The sequence below is a fragment of the Cyprinus carpio genome, chromosome B3 (assembly GCF_018340385.1).
Source record: "Cyprinus carpio isolate SPL01 chromosome B3, ASM1834038v1, whole genome shotgun sequence".
Lineage (NCBI taxonomy): Eukaryota > Metazoa > Chordata > Actinopteri > Cypriniformes > Cyprinidae > Cyprinus > Cyprinus carpio.
This window is the reverse complement of record NC_056599.1, coordinates 16883876-16907491: the sequence shown is the minus strand read 5'-3', so window position 1 is coordinate 16907491 and position 23616 is coordinate 16883876. Positions and strand designations below refer to the sequence as shown.

The window sequence follows — 23616 nt, the reverse complement described above, 5'->3', positions numbered from 1 at the left end:
ATTTCCACTAACTCCACCCCTAAATTGCACATAAAAAGAAATTAACTGTGGTTTGTTCATTTACATATTATTAGAGGTTCACAATATATCGGTATATTGCTATTTGCCAAAATTAAACATGCATATCATATTGTTCAAAATTGTATATTTAATTGTTTATGCTCATTTTTCGTTATTCTTTAAAAGCACTAAAAATGTATTAACACTGTTGCTAAAATGTAATCTTTAGCCAATTTCAAATAAATATCCGTCTTTCATACTTTACACTATAATGTTATGATGCCTAAATTCACCTATAAAATTTTTAGTTTTAATGCTTTATTTTAAATTAATATAGATGAAAGTGTTGAATTTTGATATCAGCTATGTATTGTTATCACCCATTTCATGAAAATAATTATTCGCTTATCAGTATTGCCCGGAATTTTCCCTGTCTAAGTAAACAGTTCTCATAAGATATGCTGCAATGTGGACAAGACCTTTTGGCGTTTAGTTAAATGTTTGGCTTTGTCAGAAAAGCACAGCTCCATTCAGGTCCGTAAAGACACTTCTAAATTGAGATAAAACTCCACGTCTCACAAAACTTCCATTTTCGGCACCCGCAGAATTCTGCGCTTTCTGTGGAATTTCCTCCTTCATTTGTCTGTAAGTTTTAGCTCAAAGCCAGAGCAAACTGTCTGGCTTTTTTTCTGTCTGTCCCTCTCTCATCCATTCAAGTATCTCTTTCTCTCTGAGACAAAGTGTACATCCATGAAGCAGCGACCAGGTGCACAGCTAAAGCCTCTTGTCTGGGTGAACCAGGTCATCATCTGACATATGAAGACCACCCTGCCCTGACCCGCATGCCGTTCCTTGTCCTCTAACCTCCTGATATTTGGCACAAAACGCATTCCGAGAAGTGATGACACTGAAAAAGCCAGACAAGTGGGAATGTGTCTTGTGTATGAGAGGCGTGTGCGTTTGTCAGGGTCTCTTACAGCGGGATGAGAGGTGTTGGGGGGAGGGGGGTGACAGAGCAAATCAATGCCAGGAGCACACCGATGAAAAAAATTAAAAAGAGAAATACAGACATGACGCTCAAGGAGGTGAGCAGGAGGAACGGACGGCAGCCAGGTATGATGGTCAGTGTGCTGATGGTTAAAGTTGCTTTTGTGTTAACACAGTGAGGACATTTCCTGTCATGCATGACTATTTGTGTGTACAGCCTACAGAAAAGAGTGAATAGCACATACTGTGTACGACAAATACACACCCACACATGCACACATATCACTGGCCACATGACCTGTGTGACACAACCACAGCACTCTCAGCTATAGAAACAGAGACTCCAGGGAGACACACACACACTAATATAAAGATATTGACAATAACTCAGCTTTATGTTGACTGTTTGCATTTGAAGTGAACATTTAAAAGTTACAGATCAATTTCAGATGATTCTGATGAATGTTTATTACTTTAAAACTCAACTTTCTTTATAAACTACAAAGAATCATATAAAGAGAAATAAAAACAAACCTTCAAAGTCTGAGATAATTCCCTCCAAATGCGCATTGACATTGGAATCAGACATTTTCAAGCTGACTCTGCGGGATCAAAGCAACCTTTCCCAGCAAGGCGAAACTCTCTCAGACTTTGTGCTCTCCAGCTCCCAAACAAATCCCAAATTAGGAGGTAACGGGGGAGGAAAAAAGAGAGAGCGTACAGAGCGGTCCCCAGATCCAAGCCCACGACTTTCTTAAAGGACCAACTGAGTTTTTCCCACTTCCCCCAGCTCTCTGAACGCAGCAGACCTCAGAATGAGAAACCGATGACAACCCCCCACCCCCACTCGCTCTCTTTCACTCTCTCACTCCTTCCCTCTCTCCTCCCTCTCTCTCTCTCTCTCCCTCTCTCTCTCTCTCTCTCTCTCTCTCTCTCTCTGACCGAGTTGCTTGGCTTCTACACGAGTTATATGAGTCAATGCTCATTTTACTTTCCAACCCGCCCCCAAACGTGCTGAAACTAGGCTCTTTTGCAATCGTAGAAGAGATAACGTGAGTATTTTTTAGATTAAGCTCAGTCGGATTGGGTGACGTGGGCGGAGAAGTTCAGAAGAGTTCGGTCCGTGCGAGAAGTGGAGGGCAGCAGCGGTACATATTTCATCACAATCCCTGAGGAGAGCACGTCCGCGCTTGCGGCTTCCCCAGTAGTTTCCTGAATTCGAGCCTGAGGCCACCAGCGCTCCTCGTAGCAAAGGGGAGGACGGGCTGAGGCCATGGGGTGTCATTAATCAGTGACCTCATCTACAGCTCGGACTCCATCAGAGCTGCACTTCTATCCACATCTTCTGCTAAACACGTTTTCATTTCATTCAGACAGTATCAGCTGTGGCTACAGTTGAAGAGCTGGTTTTGTTTGCAGATTCGATCTGCTAACTGCAGATATGGTGGTGTCTGACTGGTTTGTTGGGTTTTTAATGCAAACCTCTCTGTTTGTAACACTATGACTGTCGGGAAATTCTATTAGATGGACAGTGATGTGTGGCACTGAGGTCTGATGTTTCATGGGCTAGAGCCTACAAAAACAGGAAAGTCAAGCTGTGTGCGACTAATCATACAGCAGATTTCACAGCTCTTCAGGCATGTCTAATGCAAACACCAGTCCTTCTGTATACAGATTTGCAAACACACACACACACACACACACACACATACAAATCAGTTAAGGGAGGAGATGAAGAGAGTCTGTTAGAGGAATAGGAGTGATCTGAAAAGTTTCAGAGGGGACATATGGATTAACCTTGTCAGACTGACTCATGAATATTAATTTGATGAAAAAAAATAAAACCATACATCATAAAAAATTTAATTATTATTAAGAATTAATCTAAATCAATCAATACCAACATTCAACAATTAAATTTATAATTAAAATATTTAAAACTATCTATTAATTTTTTTTTAAATCAATTAATACTTTTATTCAACATTGATGCATTAAATTAATCAAATGCATTTATAATGTTATAAACCATTTATTCTTAAAATCTTTTGAACTTTCTATTCATCGAAGAATCCTGAAAAAATCTATTAAGCAACACAACTGTTTTCAACATTAATCATAATGAAAATTCTTCTAAAGCAGCAAATCAGTATTGTGAGTGATTTCTAAAATATCATGTGACACTGAAGACTGGAAATTCAGCTTTGCCTTCACAGCAATAAATTACATTTTTAAAATATATTCAAATAGAAAACAATATTATTTACAATGCTTTTTGCTGTATTTCTGAAGTCAAGTGAAAAAACAAAACAAAAAAAAAAACATTTTTGAAGTGTGTAGATAATTAGCTTGTAGCATGTAGCTAACTACTTTTTCAAAATGCTGGCTATGTAATTTAACTGTCATCTGTGACAAACGATTCTGGACAACATTCACACGCCACCATATACGCAAAAAAAAAAAAAAAAAAAATCCCAGAAATTGTTCATTCATAAAATTAAAGAGAGCAGTATAACCACTAGATGTCGCTGTAACACACACAATAAGCGCAAAAGGTTGTAGATATAGACACACACTCAAGAAAGAAAGCCACAATCAAATCAACAACAAATCAATTTAAAAAAAAAAATGAAATAAAAAAAACAACACTTCCATAACTCCTTCTTCAGACGGTGAGCTCTCACATGCTGTGTTGTCGAGAGCTGTACCAGGCTGAAAGAGGCTTCTGTAAACAAATGCCGTCAGAAGCCATAACTCATTCCACACCGACATACCACAGAGAGAGAGAGAAAGAGATCCCTGACACTGGAAAACGTAAACAATCACTTGAATATTGGCTTCCATTTAGGTGGGACCTGTAAGTAGCACGTGATTTACATTACATTTGTGTTGCCAGTTCTCCAGATGTGGATGAATTGTCTGTAGAACTGTGAATTTAGTGCCTAAGCATAGCTGCAGTGTCCTTCTCCTCCTCCCTGAGCCTCTGCATGTTTACACACTGCCTCAGATCACCAGTCAGGCTATCTGCACTGGTGTCTCCCAGGACCCCATTACACTCTCCAGCAGCAGAACATCTGGAGTGGAGAAGGTCCCTAAGACCAAGGGAGAACACTCAGACTCTCTCAGTGTGTTTCTTTGCCTGTCAGGTAGACAAACAGTAGGGGAGCGCGGGGTTTGTTGTAACACAAGTGGTTTGAATATTTCCACACCTGCTAGCATAACAAAATTTACAGTATTTATTAGTTACCATATCAACATTATATAGAAAAAAATGTGCGCCAAAATTCAAAAAGGTGATCTTTTAAAGATAAAACATTAGTAAAATTAAGTTCTGACAATTTTTCATCTCAGTTTTTTTTTTTTAATTTTTAAAATGACACAAATCTGCTATTATTTTAATCTCCAATCTTTTATTTATCAGTTCAGATAATTTTTTAATGCTTTGATAACTAGCAGAAGACACAAGTTTTAAATTCCAGTTGAGCAGATGGGGCACGTTGTAACACTGCGTTACTATTCTATGACATTAGCGATGTAATTTATACAGTTTACTTTAATGAAATTTAACGAGAAACAGGTGAATAAAGACTGACAAACTCTAAAATCAGATTATGTCAATGTTTAATGTTTAGAAATTATTATTTTAAGAAATGTAAAGCATTTTTTTCTCGTTTATGTGGGTCGTTCCAAGCATTGGTTGTAATGTGTTCATTGTCAAACTCTAAAATCAGATTATTTTTCATTCTTATAAAACGCCATTATTTTATTTGGAAAAAAATATAAATATATAATTTTTATTTTTATTATTTTTAACAAAATATTTTAGTTTGTCATGTATATTTTTTTTCATTCGATCAGATAACATTTTAAGCTGTCATATGGTCATGTTACAACGTACCCCTCAGATGTTACAATGTAGGGCATGTTGTCACATTTCACTTCCATTTTTTGAGGGTAAAGAAAAATGTATGCACTGTTATTATTAAACAAAGCAACATATTTATAGACAAGTGTAAAATTACTGTGGATAAAAAAAAATCTATTCTGAACCCCATGTGGATGTACACAAACTGAGAAAGTCAAAAAGTGTTACGTTGTGCCCTGCTGTCCCCTAGAATGTGCAAGGACCTTTAACCTTTGTTCTCAGAAGGCACATAAATCTGACCAGAATCATCATTCAGACCAACGTGCCAAGTGGATCGTTTTTAGGGATGAAAAGTGTATTGAGAGCAACTAAAAAAAAAAAAAAAAGTAAATAAATTAATACATTTAAAGAAGTTCCTTTCAAAATCCACCGTGTTATTTACATGTAAAGAAATAGATATTATTTTTATTTATTTATTTAGTTCATACACACACGTATGCTACAAAGTGGCCTAGTATTTATAAGTTCACATTACACCCCGATCAAAACTTTCCAAATGCATGTGCACTTTAGCAGATACTCTTTCATGTAAACAGGAAGGCCGTCTTTTTTTTCTATTTTTACATGCACACACAGAAGGGGTCCTGCTGAAGGTTGGTTACTTCAATTTACTTCCTGTTTTTACCTTGTGTGAAGGATTTTTATATAGTACATGATGTTTTATAGATGTGAGACTCATGCTGACAACGCCTGCTCTTTTGGCTGTTGACAGAAAAGCAAGATCGTTAGTCCACAAGGTTTAAACTCCCTTGGTATATTATAATTTAATCAGAGAATAAATAATAGGATTAAAGGATAAAGTATATTGATGTAGTTCTATATCCTCAGAGTATGAGCATATGCTATATACAGTACGCTATTGAAATGCAGGTTCAGCACCAGGGATGAGACGGTTCACTGAAAAAAATCAAACCGTTCGGTTCTCCACACACGGTTCGGCACGGTCTGGGACCGCGGTTCAACTTAAATCTGACAAAGTATCTGTAATATGGTTTGCTATAAATATCAATTCTGCGAAATCGCAAACCCGCGCCTCAGAATGCACACAAATATTAAGCTCACTCTGAAGTATTGTGTTTAAATGGACAAATTCACACAAAAATTATGTCAAAATGCCCATCTTGGTAATATCCTATAGCAGACATAGCCGGCTGAACGTAGGCCTACTGTATTAGTGCACTGGTTCAGTGCATTCTCTTAAAGTGACAGTCTTTATATTAATTGAACAGGAACAACAAAGAAAACACTCACTGCTCTTGACTGAAAAGCTTTTGTAACTTTAATAAAGAATAATCTTTAATTTATACAGTCCAATATGCAATGCTGTTTTACATTTGATTACTTTATTCAATTTCTGTACCTAAAAACTAATATTAGACCTACCTAAAAAAAAAAACTACTGAAAATCACTGTTTATTTTTTGTATCTTTACTCTATTGTATTTATTTGTGCTGTTGCTTGTAGTTAGATAGAATATTCTTTTTTTATTTTTAAAGTATAGTTTTTCCATAAACATAGCACATACCGAACTGTACTGAAGCCGTGGCCCTAAAATCGTGAAACAAACTGAACTGTGAAAAAGTTGAACTGTGCCACCCCTAGTCAGCACCTGACTGTATGCGTGAGAGGTGTTTACCCTAGAGGTGCAGTAATGCCACACACTAAACCAATGAACATGGTCAACAGGATATGATGTCATCATGCTCTAACTTAAGTTTTCATGCCCTGACATTTAGATCTTCTAATGGCCCTTTTATTTTGAAAATCAGAGTTCATTCACAAATAAGAGATGTCTTTGCAAGTGCTTACATGTCCAAATTACGACTAAAACATAAAAAATACATCAAAATTGGACAGAGATTTGCTGCCAGTGTAAAAACACTTAATTTTCTCTTAAAAAAATGTGTCTCTTCTCTTCAAATATGTCTCTTAGTGCAAATTAAGAACAAAGATCTTGAGGGTAATTAAAATCACAGGTTCAGTCTTAATTTTGTATGTGGCAGACACATTGTTGTGCAAGTGCAATCATTAAACACAGGCGGTTTTCTGTTTGGGTGGTTCTTTCTGATTAACTGATTTAAAAAATATAATTCACTGACACATTTGAGTCATTACTGAGTAGTGTTTATAGTAGTCCTGCAAATACTTGAGAAATTATGAAAAAGGGGAAGGGGAGAGTAAAAGAACAATGTTGACCAACAAAGAACATGTTAAGTGACTCAAAATACAGCAGGAGTACAGTTTCTAGACAAGACTAGACCTGACACCATCCCTTGAAAAGATCAGTCATCATCATATTTTATTGTTTGTCTTATGAATGGCTGTGAACCCTGTCATTCTTTATGGTGTTCAATGCTTTTGTTTTCTATCATCTTTCTTGATCAAAATACAAAGGAAAGGAAGCCACAAAGGTGAACTGTTACATGCAGTCTGTTGTTTTCTGTTAAGTGATGCACAATCAAGTAAAATGTTGTAAAAGTATGTTGTTGCTTTTTGAGGAAGTCACACAAGTGTGTGCATGTATTTAAGGAATCATTCGCTGTTAAAATGCTTATATTGGTCTGCATGAGTCTACTCCACCAAGCTACCGTTATAAGCATGGTCGTGGCAGCAGTGTTGCAACAAAATATAGTGATATTCTCAATGTTACTCAGAAAACAGGATACAGGTATAACTCATTCGAAATACTTCTGCTTAATGTTACACTTTTAGATCTTTTGCTCTGGCTACTGTGTATAGACCGCCAGGGCCGTATACAGATTTCATAAAAGAATTTGCAGATTTCCCTTTCAGACCTATTGGTTAATGTTGATAAAGCTAATTGTCAGAGATTTTAACATTCACGTTGATAATACAAATGATGCACTAGGATTTGCGTTTTCTGACCTAATAAACTCTTTCGGGGGCAAGCAAAACATGACCGGGCCCACTCATTGTTTAAATCATATGCTAGATTTAATTATATCGCATGGAATTGATCTTACTGATATAGATATCATACCTCAAAGCGATGCTGTAACCGACCATTTCCTTGTATCGTGTATGCTGCGTATTACTGATATTGTTCTCAGTATTTGTGCTCCTTCCTGCAAAAAATTATCTCTATGAAGAATTTCAGGTTTCAGGCCCCACCATAGCACAGAAACTGCACTTTTTAAAATTACAAATGACTTGCTTCTTTCATCAGACCAAGGGTGCATCTCATTGCTAGTTTTACTTGATCTTAGTGCTGCGTTCAACACTGTAGATCATGACATACTCATAGATCGATTACAAAACTATATAGGTATTCAAGGGCAGGCTTTAAGATTGTTTAGATCCTACCTGTCCGATCACTACCACTTTGTTTATTTAAATGAGGAGTCATCTTAATCATCACCAGTAAAATATGGAGTGCCACAAGGATCTGTCCTAGGTCCTTTGCTATTTTCAATATACATGTTGCCCCTTGGTAATATTATTAGAAAATACGGGATTAGTTTCCTATGTTACGCTGATGATACTCAACTATATATCTCAACAAGACCAGATGAAACTTCTAAATTATCTAAGATAACAGAGTATATTAAAAATGTAAAAGATTGGATAACCAATAATTTTCTCCTATTAAATTCAGATAAGACAGAGATATTACTTATTAACATTACACAGAATCTCGTAGATTACAATTTGCAATTAGACGGATGTACTGTTACTTCATCTACAGTCAAAAATTTGGGTGTTATATTAGACAGCAACTTGTCTTTTGAAAATCATATTTCCCATGTTACAAAAACAGCATTCTTCCATCTTAGAAACAAGCTACGAAACATGTTACCTGTTCCTGATGCAGAAAAGCTAGTTCATGCATTCATGACCTCTAGACTGGACTATTGTAATGCACTGCTAGGTGGTTGTCCTGCATCCTCAATAAACAAGCTACAGGTAGTCCAAAATGCAGCGGCTAGAGTCCTTACCAGGTCAAGAAAATATGATCATATTAGCCCAATTTTACAGTCTCTGCACTGGCTACCTATTAAGTTCCGTATCAGTTACAAAATATTATTACTTACCTACAAGGCCCTTCATGGTTTAGTTCCTGCATACCTAACTAGTCTTCTATCATGTTACAATGCATCATGCTCCCTAAGGTCACAAAACTTTGGGGCCTTGGTAGTACCCAGGATAGCAAAGTCCACTAAAGGAGGTAGAGCTTTTTCGGATTTGGCTCCCAAACTCTGGAATAGCCTTCCTGATAACTTTTGGGGTTCAGACACACTCTCTCTGTTTAAATCTAGATTAAAGACACATCTCTTTAGCCAAGCATTCAAATAATGCATCTCATAATCTTGTACTGCAGATATATCTGATCAAATGCACATTATTATTTTTTAGGAACAGCAGCTACGCTAGTTTTGTCTATATTTGTTTCTCTGTTTTTGCCACAGCATAAACTAGGATTTACACAAGCTCCAGTCTGGATCCAGAACACCTGAGAAGAGATGATGCCAACCCCTCAGAAGACAAATAAACTTGAATTGAATTGTTAAATGCTGTGACCAATGCATTATGGTTACTTGGACGGCTGTATTTAGCCCTGAATATTTATGTCATCACACATCGTTGTCAGTGCAGATGTGTTTTTTCATTCGACACAAATGAAAATGATAGGCCTACTACAATTTGAAATATGTCCTCCGTCAGTCTTTCATCCATGTTGTCCCCAAAAATTGCAGTGGACAAAACCTTGGGTTGTGAAAATTTGATGTGACCTTAAGACGCTAAGACAGTGAGAACCATTAAACTGCACTTTTATCCCTCACACCTTTGTTCAATCAAAAAGCATCTATCCAGACTAAGGTGCATTCTTGCATTGTTTTTCTTATTCACCACTTCCTGTTTTCCATTCCTCTAGTCTAGTCTCTCTCTCTCTCTCTCTCTCTCTCTCTCTCTCTCTCTCTCTCTCTCTCTCTCTCTCTCTCTCTCTCTCTCTCTCTCTCTCATTCTGTCCATCCGTCTACACAGCCATATCCTGACAATATAAAAATATAATACAGTACGCAGATAAATGTATAGTTGCAGTCATTTTAATCACAATATTATATAGATTTACAGTACTTAAGTATTGTTTCTGAATGCAGTCAAATAAGCAAAACAAAAAAAAGCCCAACTAGATAAAAATGAAATGATTAAGTTCTGATTCAGTCATAATTCATTTGAGTAATTTATAGCTTAGGCTTGAGTAAAGTGATTGAATCCTTCAAAATGAGTTTAATCCTTCGAAATTTGGCCCATTCGTTAGCAAAAATTATATCTAAATTTAAAATTAAATCTATATTTCATTGCTCAAATACAATATAAATCAACCTATTAAATCCATTAACCCAACGTCCTATAAACCTAAAAGAATTCTTAAAATTTGCATGTCTCTAAAATTTTAAAATTCCATCACAGCAAGCCACTTTCCAAAACCTTCACCCTCTCTGCTCCTCTCTGGTCAAATGATCAGCCTAACAACTTTTTTTAAAAAGCGGTTGAAGACACGCCTCTTCTACAGGCACTTAACCACTCCACAACCTTAAACAAAGGCACTTACACACAATTATCATCTTTGTATTTCACCTCTGCTTTAGCGTTTTTCTTTATAATAAACCTGCCATTATGCACTATGAATATTGTTGGCTATGTGGTATTGGCCTAGTTCCTGTATTTATATCACTTTTGATAAAAGTGTCTGCTAATAAATTTAGAGTTTATTTTTGATGCATTTCATACATTATACATTATCTTCAAACATACAATATATATGAGTGCTAGAACCACATTTAACATTCAAACACCTGATTTCTAATAAGTTTTGTTTCTCTTCCCTGGTTCCTGCTAAATCCATTTTAGACCCACCTGGAATGATGGCTAACTATCTCAGAAGTGATCTGGGACCTTGTGCTGTGAGATCATGGAGATCATAAGGGTCATTCCTCATGTATTTATCCTGGAACTGGTTCTCTGTCAGGGCACCAGGTGTGTCAACTCAGATAAAGGATAAAGGCTCGTATTATATACTGCATTCACTTTTTTTCTGCACAGCTGAAGCACAGCGCTGTTATTTTCTGGCCTAGAAGCTCTCAGAGTCCCTGACACATTTACAAAAAGCCTGTGTGCTGACAGTGCAGAGCACACCACAGCACTGATACAGAGCATTTCTTCCACACACACAGCTCTATTTATTGGCTGTTGTCAAAGCCTGATGAGCGGGTTCCCTCTTTCAGTCAAAGCCTATGGAAAATCCAGCCCTGCCAACGGAAAATCTTACAAACGCTGCTCTGCAGCACCAACGCCACCAGGGACAAAAGTAGTACAGTGTAAATGCTCTGTCTGGTGGAAAAATCATAAAAGAAGCTAAATGAATTAAATTTAAACCACAAAACGTGTGAAGACACAAGTTTTTGCATCCGACACAAGTCACAGATCCCAGCTAAAGTGAAAACAAAATCTTACAGAGCAAGTTAAAAGAGCGGAAAATAGACTCCAGCATGGGAGAATCTCTTTAAAAAGCGTCCCGATGGTGGTGTGTCGGTCTCTTACCTGCGATTTTGTCCCCCTCCATGGCTAAGCGCACACCCTCCTCTGCCACATGTAGCCTGTCTCTCTTCCAACCTTTTTTGTTGGACTTCCTCTTTCTTTCCCAGCGCACCAACACTTTCTCCTCCTTGTTTGCTTTCCCTCACTCTCCTTTGACTTTTCCCTCCCTCTCTCTCTCCTCCTCTCTCTTTAACCCTGCCCCAATCTTCTTGATTTAATGTCTTCCGTGTGCCGTAATAATGAGCGGATGCAGAATTACGGCATGCCCATGTGCTGATCATATGGAGTGTTCTTGCTCTTTTGCTTTTATTGTCCTCTCTTTTGTGTCTGTCTGTCTCGAAGGCTCTCTCTCTCCGTCCTCTGACACTGAGGCAGCATTGTGTGCAAGATGGAAACCCAAGGCCATGTGATATGAGCGTTTATTCCCAAAATATCTCCTCTCGGCAACTTGAGGAATCCTGGACTGCCCTCTGATTTTCTTCAGGGCTCTTGTGATTCACGAGAGAAAGGGCCAAGGAGATAGACGTGACTGACACCACACCCCTGTGATCGAAAACAAACATCTGAACACTGACTCAGACCGTAGACAAACATTTTCATACGCCGCTTGCCGCTCCTAATTTCAAGTATGGCCAAGACACACAACAAAGATTCCTGAGTTTTCCTTTGTGTTGCTCAACAAGAGCAAATGCAGACCCCTCTCTGAAAGCACTTGAATTCAGAATGATCTTTGTTCAGGAAGTGGGACTGACCTTTGCCTTTTTCTTCTGGGGGGTTGCAGGGTCGTCTGGCAAGCAGACAGCTGGGAGACAAGCCTAAATATGTGTTAAGAAGTACGTCGGCCCAGATCAGACACTCCAGACTCAGAAATGTATAGAAATGTTATATATATTGAGCTCAAGTTAAATGAGCTATTTATCAGTAATATCCATACTGATGTATATAATACAGAAAATAAAGCAATTTCAATAAAATTGATCACTAAATGTCAATATACAGATATCTTGTGCTAGTAGTGATAAGTAGTGATTTGTAAAGCATTCTCTCCTCAGGCCTCTTAACACAGGAACAATACTGCCTCTATGAGAGAGTTCATATATCCACACTCACTGCCAGACTCACAGCCTTAAATTCCCAAACACATGACATTTCATAGACCTCAAAGGGAGGTTGAGTCACAGTCTTTCTGTAGCTACAGGTAGTAGCATATTCATTCAGAAGAGCTTACAGATCAACAATGCTGTTTAAAATCCTCAGAAATGTGGTCTAAAGTGATTACTAGGCTTGATCAGTAAATAATTGAAAGTAATAGTTAAAAAATAGTCAGGGATGGGAAGAATTCATAGGGAAAAAGGATAATCTCCTGGCAGAAAATTATCAGTACATTTTCTGGTAAATTTAAGGACATTTCCTTCGATCCTAAAACACTACAATTCAATGAAGTAAAATGCAGAATTTAAAGAATGGCTAAAGCACCTGTACAAAATCAATACAGAGAATTATTTAGTATTAACACAGTACATTTGCTGGCCATATTTTTATGGAGTTTTCTGTAGTCATACAGATTTCTGTCTGTAGCTATGGTTTGAAAATAAGTCAGGTCTGGGGTGGGGTTAAAGGGGTCATCAGATGCTACAGTACATGCACTTTTACAAGTTGTTTGAACTGAAATGTGTGTTGCCAGTGTGTGTACACCGTACAATCACCCTGTAATAATAAAGTTCCACCCAGTGATTTTTTTTTTTTTAAATCTACTAAAATCTTTACCCCTTTCTCAAATCGAGCCGATCTCAGATGCCTGTCTTTGTGACATCACACAGACAGGCCCCTCCCACGATAGTTTGATTGACAGTAGCGTTTCAGCACAGACTGGACTGGAGTCTTACCTTAGACCTGCCCTGAGTGAGCTGTCATCAGTCCACCATTGTTTCACCGACGGAGCAGATGTAGACAAGAACGTCTCCTAAACGACTGAGGTGTTTTGTTGTTGGATGTAGGATGTAATAGCATGAACATAGCAGTCATCTCGCAGCCAGTGGATTACATTTGTTTCTGAAGGGAATGCACCCCCGATCTACCTAAATGTGTCTATGTGTCTATCTGGCAAACACTGGATCTCACTCACAGTTCTCTGTTCTCTCAATCCTCGTTCACTCCGCCAGCATCTCGCAGCGATCATTTTCATACCATGGGCGCTAAACATTCTTGCAAACTGTCTAAACTTAATAATACTTGCAGACACTCATATGAGGAGCTTTAAACAGCAGATTAGTGATTTAGAGAACAAATTTTATTTTAGACCATGAAAAATTTACCAAGGTCCTGACCTCAATGACCACATAGCTGGCTAAGGGCCTGAGTGTGACCCACATGAATTGTGAAATGGCCTTGAACAATTCCAAAATGGACACTTGCCAAGCCCAAATGTTAGTAAAATTCAGCACTGACTAGTATGAAACAGCAGGTGGTGGCTGTGATTAAATCACACACACACACACACACACACAACACACAACACATACACATATACACACATATATATATGAAAGATATCTATATATGAATAAATATATATATTTGTGAGGCAGGGTTTTTAGGGGGTGGCCAGATTAACAAGCTTGATCTGATCCCCCCCCCCCATGGCCCCCCTGAATTTGGAATCATATCACACCGAACAATTTTGGGTGAAATGCGCAGGTTGTACTTTAAACTATATATAAGAAAAACATCACAAGCTGCTAAATTCAAATCTGCGTTCACTGGCTGGCACAGAGCCAGAGACACGCGTTTTTAAGGCATTGCGCATTATAACTAATCACATACAATTCTGTTGAGTTCATGAATGCAAGGACCAATCAGAGGCATTCAGATGAGTCATCGCTGAAACACGCTGTTTTGTCACTGCGTGCGCTGGCTGTCTGAATTCTCTTGCTAATTCTCATCAGAAACAACAAAATGAAGATGTACGAATGTAAGTAATATTAATTGCACAGTGTAAACAGCTTAAAAAAAAAGATTTATGGGAGTTTTTGAGAGTGCTTGAACTCGCGGGACTGAAATGAAAATGTTTGTTGATAATGTAAACGTTCTTTGCCTTCTTTTTGTACAATGAAAGTGTAACAGGTTAATTAGTAACTTACAATGTTTTTATTAAATTCACATGAAATACAAAGTCAGTAGTATTAAAAAATATTTCATGGTTACACCCATATCTTGTAAAAAGACGGATTTTTATGCAAAGTTAATAGATTACACTATTAGGCTACTTTGCCCATCGCCCATTATAGATAAACTAACATAATCTATAAAGGTGCAAATTGCATTTACTTACACATATTTGAGAATCAAGATATTTCTTGATATATTTTGGGAATATTTTGAATAAATAAAATAAAATAATAAACCCTGCTGAAAAAAAAACAATAGACACCATTAGAAAATTTGTAATGGATTTACTGGTTATAATAGGACTTAAAACCTATTGGTTTTTCTGGAAACTGTAATGGACCCTGTTGGTCTCTACTGGTAATTGGTTGCCTTCTGTTGGTGGATTATTAAAACCAATAAATACTAATGGAATATGTCCCAAAACACACTACATAAAACCAATTTTTAAAGGTTTTAATGGTTAAATGGTTGGCTCAGTGGTAGAGCATTGGTTTGGCAGCGCAAAAGGTCGTGGGTTTAACTCCCAGGAAACACACATACTGGTAAAAAAAAAATGTACAGCCTGAATGCACTGCAAGTCGCTTTGAATAAAAGCATCTGCTAAATGCATAAATAAATAAATGTAAAAGTTATTGGTTTGTAATGTTTGTAATGGTTATTTGTAGTGGAAACCATTACCATTTTCTATGATGTTTTTTTTTCTTTCATTTTTTTCAGTAGGGACATAAGCCTATATCAGTTATACAGTCGTATTGTGGCTGCTGTGTGTCATACGTCCCTACATTCCGTCTCCCCTTCAAAAATGATGAGTGCATTAAGCCCCCCACACTAACAACACAAAATTAAAAAACAAATAAATCATAAATCACCAAACACTACAATACAAAATTATTTGTCAAATAAATGTTACATGATGAAACATTCATTTTGGCTGAAATTGTTATAGATTACTTCTAGAGACTGCAGTGATATATGACAGTGAAAAATAACTGAATTAATAATACTTCAGAAGTTAAAATTATGCCCCCTAAAAGCACAAATGGCCCCTCTATAGTATAAAAAATATATGGTATAAAATAATAATAATAACAATAATTATTATGATAGATAGATAGATAGAAAGATAGATATATAGATAGATAGATAGATAGATAGATAGATAGATAGATGGTCACAGAGTGTAGCTCTTAGCATAACACTGGAGCAGTCAAAGATATTTAACACATTGTGCTTTTAAATACAGCTTCAAGGACTTCTGGCATCTTACACACACACACTTTAGCTGAATATCTCTTGTTTTAAGCAGTCATTTGAACTCTGTTTTGACTAACAGACGCCAGGATGTACTTTCTAACCAACAACATGTCATATTTGTTTAGTGGATAACAAAGACAGAACATGTTGACATTTTCTACAGCAAGTCAGTGACCAAAAGTCAATACAAATGATACATATTCTTAAAACCATAAATGATGCCACATGCCTGAGGCCATTTAAGAGTTAACAGTTTGTCAGAGAAACTTATAATCGAACCATCACAAATTTCTTCCAAGGCCAAATTTGCTATGCAAAAATAAATATTCTAGTGGACTGTATATATATCATCATCGTCACACTTTAAGGTCCAATTCGCACTAATAACAAACCATTTACTATGACTTTTGCCTCAATAAATTCCTAATTTGTTGCTTATTCATAGTTATTTAGGTAGTTGTTAAGTTTAGGTATTGGGTAGGATTAAGGATGTAGAATATGGTCATGTAGAATGTGTTTAAATTTATTATAAATTTAAATATATAATAAATAATATATGTGACACTGGACCACAAAACCAGTTATAAGGGTCATTTTTTGAAATACGATTTCCATTGATGTATGGTTTGTTAGGATAGGACAATATTTGGCCGAGATAGAACTCTTTTAAAATCTGGAATCTTAGGGTGAAAAAAAAAAATCTAAATATTGAGAAAATTGTCTTTAAAGTTGTCCAAATGAAGTTCTTAGCAATGCATATTAAAAATCAATCAAATCAAATAAAAAATTAAGTTTTGATATATTTACGGTAGGAAATTTACAAAATATCTTCATGGAACATGATCTTTACATGGTAATGATTTGTGGAATAAAATAAATATCGATAATTTTGACCCATACAATGTATTTTGGGCTATTGCTATAAATACACCTGTGCTACTTATGACTGGTTTTGTGGTCCAGGGTCTCATATACAGAAGTAGTAAATGTAACTCGTTTATATCTATAGTATATAGTACAGTACATACTGTGAATTTCAATATTTTATGCAATAGAACAAATCTTACTATATCACACATTCGTAATTAGGAACTTTAACATGCAATTATTTAATTAGATTTTTTTAAGTAAGTATATTTTTTACAGTTATGTTTATGCCTCTTCTCTAAAAGGTTATTTTTTATGTTGTCTGATGGTTGACACATGAACACACCAAAACATACATGCACATGCACATTCCTGTAACCACACACACACACACACATAGTGTGAGGAAAACAGTTTTCTGTTTTATGTAAGAGTAAAACTGGGGTTTTAAATGTAAGGCCGCCTGGACAGCACACAAACAAATATTTGCTTTAATTAGCATTCTTTCTCCTGTGTGCGTCATTTGTGAACATGTGTTTATGTGTATGCTTTGTTTGTGAAGTTTGTCAAGCAGATCTCTGGATCTTCAACCAGCCGCCATATGCAGACGTGCTGACAGTGCAAAAGCAGACTGCACTTCCCGCTGCGAGAGGATGCTTCAGTGGTGAGATATCATCACACACACATGCAAGGTGTGAATGCTCATTCAACCACATATGTGCAAAGACACACTTCCATAAATGTAAACATCAGACGTCATTTGCTTTGTCCACTGCGAGAGAGAACGCTTCCAAAAATTCACCAACAGATGCACAACAACTGTGCTGCTCTTTGTGGTTTTTCTCTCTCTCTAGATATATTTAACCTTCTTGCACATAAAACAACCCGAATAGACAGCTGCTGTAACCATTATCCCCCAAGACACATGCACACACATTTAAAAACTCAATTACTCTTTACAAAAACACACATTTGGATCTATTTATTATTAACTAGTATGACATGTTCTCTACTGGTTCAATATGTCTGTATTTCATTGGACATTCATTGGTTGTTTGAAAACAACTTAATGTTGTTAATATGACTTTTTTGTTGATTTAACTTTCAACAGTCATACACAATGATGCAAGAACTTTTCAGGGATCACTTTTTAAGATAAGATATGTACAAAAATTTTATTAAGATCTATAGATCTGTTTTGTCTTTTTTATTATTGTCTTCAGAATAGCTACTAAACAACCAAAAAAAAAAAAAAAAAATTTATTTATTTATTTAATTTCATGTATATTTCATAGTTTTAGCAAGAAACAGGATTATTAATGTGAAACTAAATGCACATTCCATTCCTTTTTTCCATTAACTGTATGTGTATCTTCAAGCATTCCATAAACAGCACTGACATTGTGTACAAGCGATGTCAATCATTATTCAGAGCCAAATGCCTGATGCAGCGAATGCTTTTAGCAATGCATACTTATGTTTTATGTGCCCTAATAGAAATAAAAATAAATACAAATTATTATTATTATTGGTGTTTTTGTTATTAATAAAAATAATAATAGTTGCATTAGTATTCATGTTAATAACATTTTTAAATATTTACTATTATAAATGACTAACTTATAAAATGAACAACATGGTTTTCAAATGTCTTTTACATTATATTTACATTAAAAAAAATTCATCTGCCAATAATTCACCACACAAAATAAACTGTGTACAGCATAAACCATGTTAATCCTTGCTGAATCTAATCCATTTTTTTTTCTTGTTTTTTTTTTTTTTTTGGATAGGATTATCCATGGTTTCTTGTCACATAACTTGTCCAGGATGGCATCTACCTACTTTTTGGGCTGCTTCTACCGAAATGCTGTACAGTTTGATTGGATGCACAGCTTTTTGGACAACCACTGATCTGCGTATCGCAATAACGAGCTACAGCAAACTGTGTGTGAATGTGAACACTTACCAGAACCAGTACCAGTAGGACTTGTTGCCTCTCCTCTCTCTGGCCTCCTCAGCCTACCACTGGTGGACCTCGCAATGCCTGTCAACACAGAAGACATAACAGAAACACTTTTCAGAATAATCTGATTGTAGGAGTAAGGATATAGAGCAAGATGTATAGGACACAGTGTCCAGAATAAATGGAGCAGATGTGTTGGAAACAGACATCAGAGAAATGAAGCTCGGCCCACTCAGTTATGTGCCGCATGTGTTTGTAAAATCAAGTCAGATGGGTCACAAACACAGAGACAGATCAAACGCTGCTTCCTTTGAAATCTGTGCTGCCATTAAAACCTTTAAGATCACCAGGAGGTGTTTAAGTATCAGACAACATACAAGAAAAGTAATTCAGTTTGGAGCTTTGCAAAGTGACAATGTTTAAATCTCACGATAGTGAGATACAGGGATGACTCTAAAGGTCAAACTAAAAAGACCAAACAGAAGTCCCCTGTTTGCATAGGTTCGGACTGCGATGTAGGTCATGCTGTATGTCTTGACAGATGCTACTGAAAAATGTGATCACATAAAAAACAAAGATCAAACAAGCTGCATGTCTTTCCACAGATGGGCATCAACTCACAAAAGAGTGTTTAGATGATTTTTCATAAAATTATTAAACTTCCAAATTAAAATGTAAGATTTTCTATTCTATTTTAATGATAATTAAGTAATTTTTAGCTCCTAATTCTCAAAAACTGTAATCGTCAATTGAAATTATAATACCACTTGTTATAATGCCTTTAATTTATCCTGAATGAATTTATCTTGGGAAAAAAATCCAAAGTGAAAGGTCATGATGCATTATGGTCTTGGATTAATTCCCATGGAAATAATATCACTGACACAAATCAGGCCTCCGCCACCGGAGGGCACCCTCCCCTGAGTACTAGCATTCATGGACTTCATTTCCCATACACCCCGTGCCTGGGACTGATTACTGGCACAGATGTTTCCCCTTAGCCTTCCTATTTAAACTGCATCAGGACTCTTACTTTTCGCGAAGTCTTGTTTTGCCGTGGCTAACATTTCTGAGCATTTATTCCGTGTCTGTTTGATCTTTCGTGTGTTATCTTGGACTGTTCATCCTATTGTGATTCTCTGCCACCTGCCCTTGTGACTTTATTGTTGGATTAGACTATCTGTGCCTTGTTTGCCACCTGCCCCAACCCTCGCTCTGTTACTGTTTGCTCTTCTGGGTTGTCTCTGTTGTTCCTGACACCATTGATTGATTACTGCCTGTTTGACTCTGCTATTATTTTATTAAAGCTGCAAATGGATCTGCACACCTCTGTTACAGTCAGAACTCGCCTGCCGTGATGAGGGGAAGACTCTCAAACAATTCATTGATCTCTCCATTCGCAATGATAATTTAATGCATGCACGACGTGCCCCTCATTACATTCCTTTGCATACTCAAGCAGTCACAGTTTCCTCCGAATCCGAACCCATGCAGATTCGTTTCACTCGCTTCACAAATGAAGAAAGAGAGAGAAGAATTCGTAATCTTCTGTCTCTACTGTGGTCTATCCGGCCATCTGTGAGCCTCCTGTCCTACTCGTCCTGCCGCTCTAGCTCCTCTATGGTGAGTTCCAATCCTGATTCTATTAACAGTCTAGAAGTTCCCATTGCTCTAATGTTTAATGGAAAATGTATGGAGACCATAGCGTTGATAGATTTGGGGGCTGCGGGAAATTTCATTGACAAAGTTTGCCAATACTCATAATCTCCCTCTCATTCCATGTGAATCCTGGGTGTCAGTGGCAGCCTTGGATGGACGTCCTTTGGGCACAGGACAGGTCAAGTTCATCACCAAGGATCCGCATCTCCGAACTGGCATACTTCACAACGAAACCATCCGCCTGTTCGGCATTGAATCTCCTCAGAATCCTATCATTCTTGGTCTGCCTTGGCTAGAGAAACACAACCCCAGAATTTCATGGACAACTAAATGGATTCAACAATGGTCTGACTCCTGCCAACAGAACTGTTTGCTCACTAACCTATCGCACTCCTCTCCACGACCAGCCCAGATAACAGAGAATTCACCTGTTCCAGGATTACCCTCTGAATACCATGACCTCGTTGAAGCTTTCAGTAAGACCAAGGCCTCACAACTTCCTCCTCACTGACTACGTGACTGCGGTATCAATATTCTTCCAGGATCAAGCCCATCTAGAGACAGAGTTTTCCCACTACCACAACCAGAATCTGAGGCTATGAAGGCATATATTGAGGAGGAGCTGTCAAAGGGGTTCATTAGACCATCCACCTCTCCTGCATCAGCTGGCTTCTTTGTCAAGAAAAAAGATGGAGGTCTCCGACCATGCATTGATTACCACAATGATATGCCAAATTCCGTTACCCTCTACCTCTAGTCCCAGCAGCTCTAGAGAAACTTTGCACTGCTAAATATTTCACCAAGCTCGACCTACGCAGTTCCTACAATCTGATTCACATTCGTAAGGGAGATGAGTGGAAGATGGCTTTATCGACAACATCAGGGCACTATGAATATCTCGTTATGCCGTTCGGCTTGGTCAACAGTCCTTCAGTCTTCCAAGCTTTCATTAACAATGTTTTCCGTGACATGCTGAACCGATTGGTCATAGTCTATATTGATGACATCTTGATTTATTCTTGGGCTTTGCAAATTTCTATAGACGTTTCATTTGTGACTTCAGCGTCATTGCAGCACATCTCACCTCCATGCTAAGAGGAAACAAACAACGTTTACTCTGGTCACCATCTGCCACCATGACATTCCAACAGCTAAAGGAACGTTTCACCTCCACGCCCATTCTTCACCATCCTGACCCAGAATTAGAGTTCTTCGTGGAGGTGGATGCATTCAACACAGGCATTAGAGCCATACTCTCTTAGCGTGAGGGAAATCCTCCCAAACTCTTCCCCTGTGCCTTCTATTCTCAGAAACTCAACTCTATTGAGCAGAGCTATGATGTAGGAGATCGGAAACTTCTAGCCATGAAAGCAGCCTTTAAGGAGTGGCGTCACTGGTTGGAGGGGGCCAAACTCCCATTTGTTGTTCTTATGGATCACCACAACCTCGATTACCTCAGATCGGCTAAACAACTAAACAAACCACAGCAAACAAGATCCCCACTATTCACCACTTTCAACAACAAAAAAACAAACCATCCTCCCTCAAAAAAGAATAATAATGACTCACGCTCTCCACAGCAATTCCTAATCATCTCAGATCCTTCCATCCAATGAACCCATAATCCCCTCTAACCTCATTCTCGCCCCTATCCAATGGGATATCATGACAGAAATTGCAGAGGCCCAGATCAGTGAACCCCCTCTGCCAGAATGTTCTCCTGATTGTACCTATGTCACTCTTAGCCTTCGTCAACGTGTGATGCAGTGGGTCCATAACTCCCCCAGTGCAGGTCACCAAGGACTTGCGGCCACCATTCAACTCATGTTCAACCAGTTCTGGTGGCCCACTCTCTTCTGTGGGCAGAGTATGCGCAGAATTCTCTCTGCAAATTATCCACCGGCCTCATGCCTTTTCAATGTGTACTCCGTTTCCAACAACCCCTGTTTCCCTGGTCCGGAGAACCCTCAGAGCTCCCTGCCATAAACGACTGGCTACAAAGAAGTGAAGAAACATGGAATACTGCTCATGTGCAACTCCAGTGTGCCATCCGCAGGGTCAAGGAACAAGCCGACTGTCACAGAACGTCAAGTTCCGCTTACACTCCAGGACAATGGGTCTGGCTCTCTACAAGAGACCTTCACCTTCGGCTCCCATGCAAGAAGTTGTGTCCCAGGTACATGTGTCCATTCAAAATCATTAGACAATTTACACCAGTATCTTAACGTTTGGCTCTTCCCTCAAATTATCATATCTCACCCACTTTTCATGTTTCTCTGCTTAAGCCTGCCGGTTTTCCGAGAGGAGAGACGAACCAGGAGGAGGCCGTGAACGAGAGTCCCCCTCCCATCATCGTGGATGGCGAGGAGGCGTACCAGGTGCAGGAAATCCTGGACTCCCGAAGCCGGGGCAGGTTACTTCAATACCTCATTGACTGGAAGGGGTATGGTCCTGAGGAGAGATCTTTGGTCAATGCTCAGGATATCCTGGACCCTTCACTCACTGCTGAATTCCATAGAGCTCACCCACACAAACCAGCTTCTCGCTCCCGTGGAAGGCCTCGGCGTCGTGTACCTCCTTGCTCCAGGAGCCGCTCGCAAGGAGGGGGCTCTGTCACAAATCAGGCCTCTGTGGCTCTCTCCGACTGCCACCAGAGGGCACCCTTCCCTGAATTCTAGCATTCATGGACTTAATGGACTTCATTTCCCATACACCCCATGCCTGGGATTGATTACTGGCACAGGTGTTATCCGTACTCTTAGTCTTGTGAAGTCTTGTTTTGCCACGACTAACATTTCTGAGCATTTATTCCCTGTCTGTTTGATCTCTTGCGTATCTTGTGTGATTCTCTGCCACCTGCCCTTGTGACTTTATTATTGGATTATACTCTCTGTGCCCTGTTTGCCACCTGCCCTGAACCCTCGCTCTGTTACTGTTTGCTCTTCTGGATTGTCTCTGTTCCTGACACCGTTGATTGATTACTTCCTGTTTGACTCTGCTATTATTTTATTAAAGCTGCAAATGGATCCGCACGCCTTTGACCCCTCATTACAGTCACAATGTATAAAAATGTTAATCCTTTGTTTTTTGATTTTTAGAGATGAAATGGGATCTCAAGCATACTCATTCTGATACTGAACTAAGAACAAAACATGGCACGGTTGTGAACCATTATTCTTAAAACAGATATAAACAGTGAACTGAAAGTAAAGTGACGTGTGGTCAAATA

At 38.1% G+C, this 23616-nt stretch overlaps 1 protein-coding gene and 1 long non-coding RNA gene across 4 annotated transcripts in view; one reads left to right on the top strand and one right to left on the bottom strand.

The window, feature by feature from the left end:
- Nucleotides 1-21814, top strand: part of LOC122136504 — a 28353-nt gene extending 6539 nt beyond the window's left edge. The window contains exons 2-3 of the long non-coding RNA XR_006154181.1: nucleotides 17325-17454; nucleotides 18556-21814. This is a non-coding gene — a long non-coding RNA (uncharacterized LOC122136504). The remainder of the gene's footprint in view (nucleotides 1-17324; nucleotides 17455-18555) is intronic.
- LOC109087387 (septin-9-like) overlaps nucleotides 1-23616 on the bottom strand; it is an 84268-nt gene that overhangs the window by 52790 nt on the left and 7862 nt on the right. The window contains exon 2 of one of the 3 annotated variants that reach the window (XM_042719991.1): nucleotides 18732-18809. In XM_042719991.1, coding sequence (XP_042575925.1) covers nucleotides 18732-18809 — 78 coding nt within the window. Of the gene's footprint in view, nucleotides 1-1521; nucleotides 1810-11476; nucleotides 11623-18731; nucleotides 18810-23616 lie in introns of those variants that run through there. The other 2 variants (XM_042719993.1, XM_042719992.1) reach the window with 2 other exon arrangements.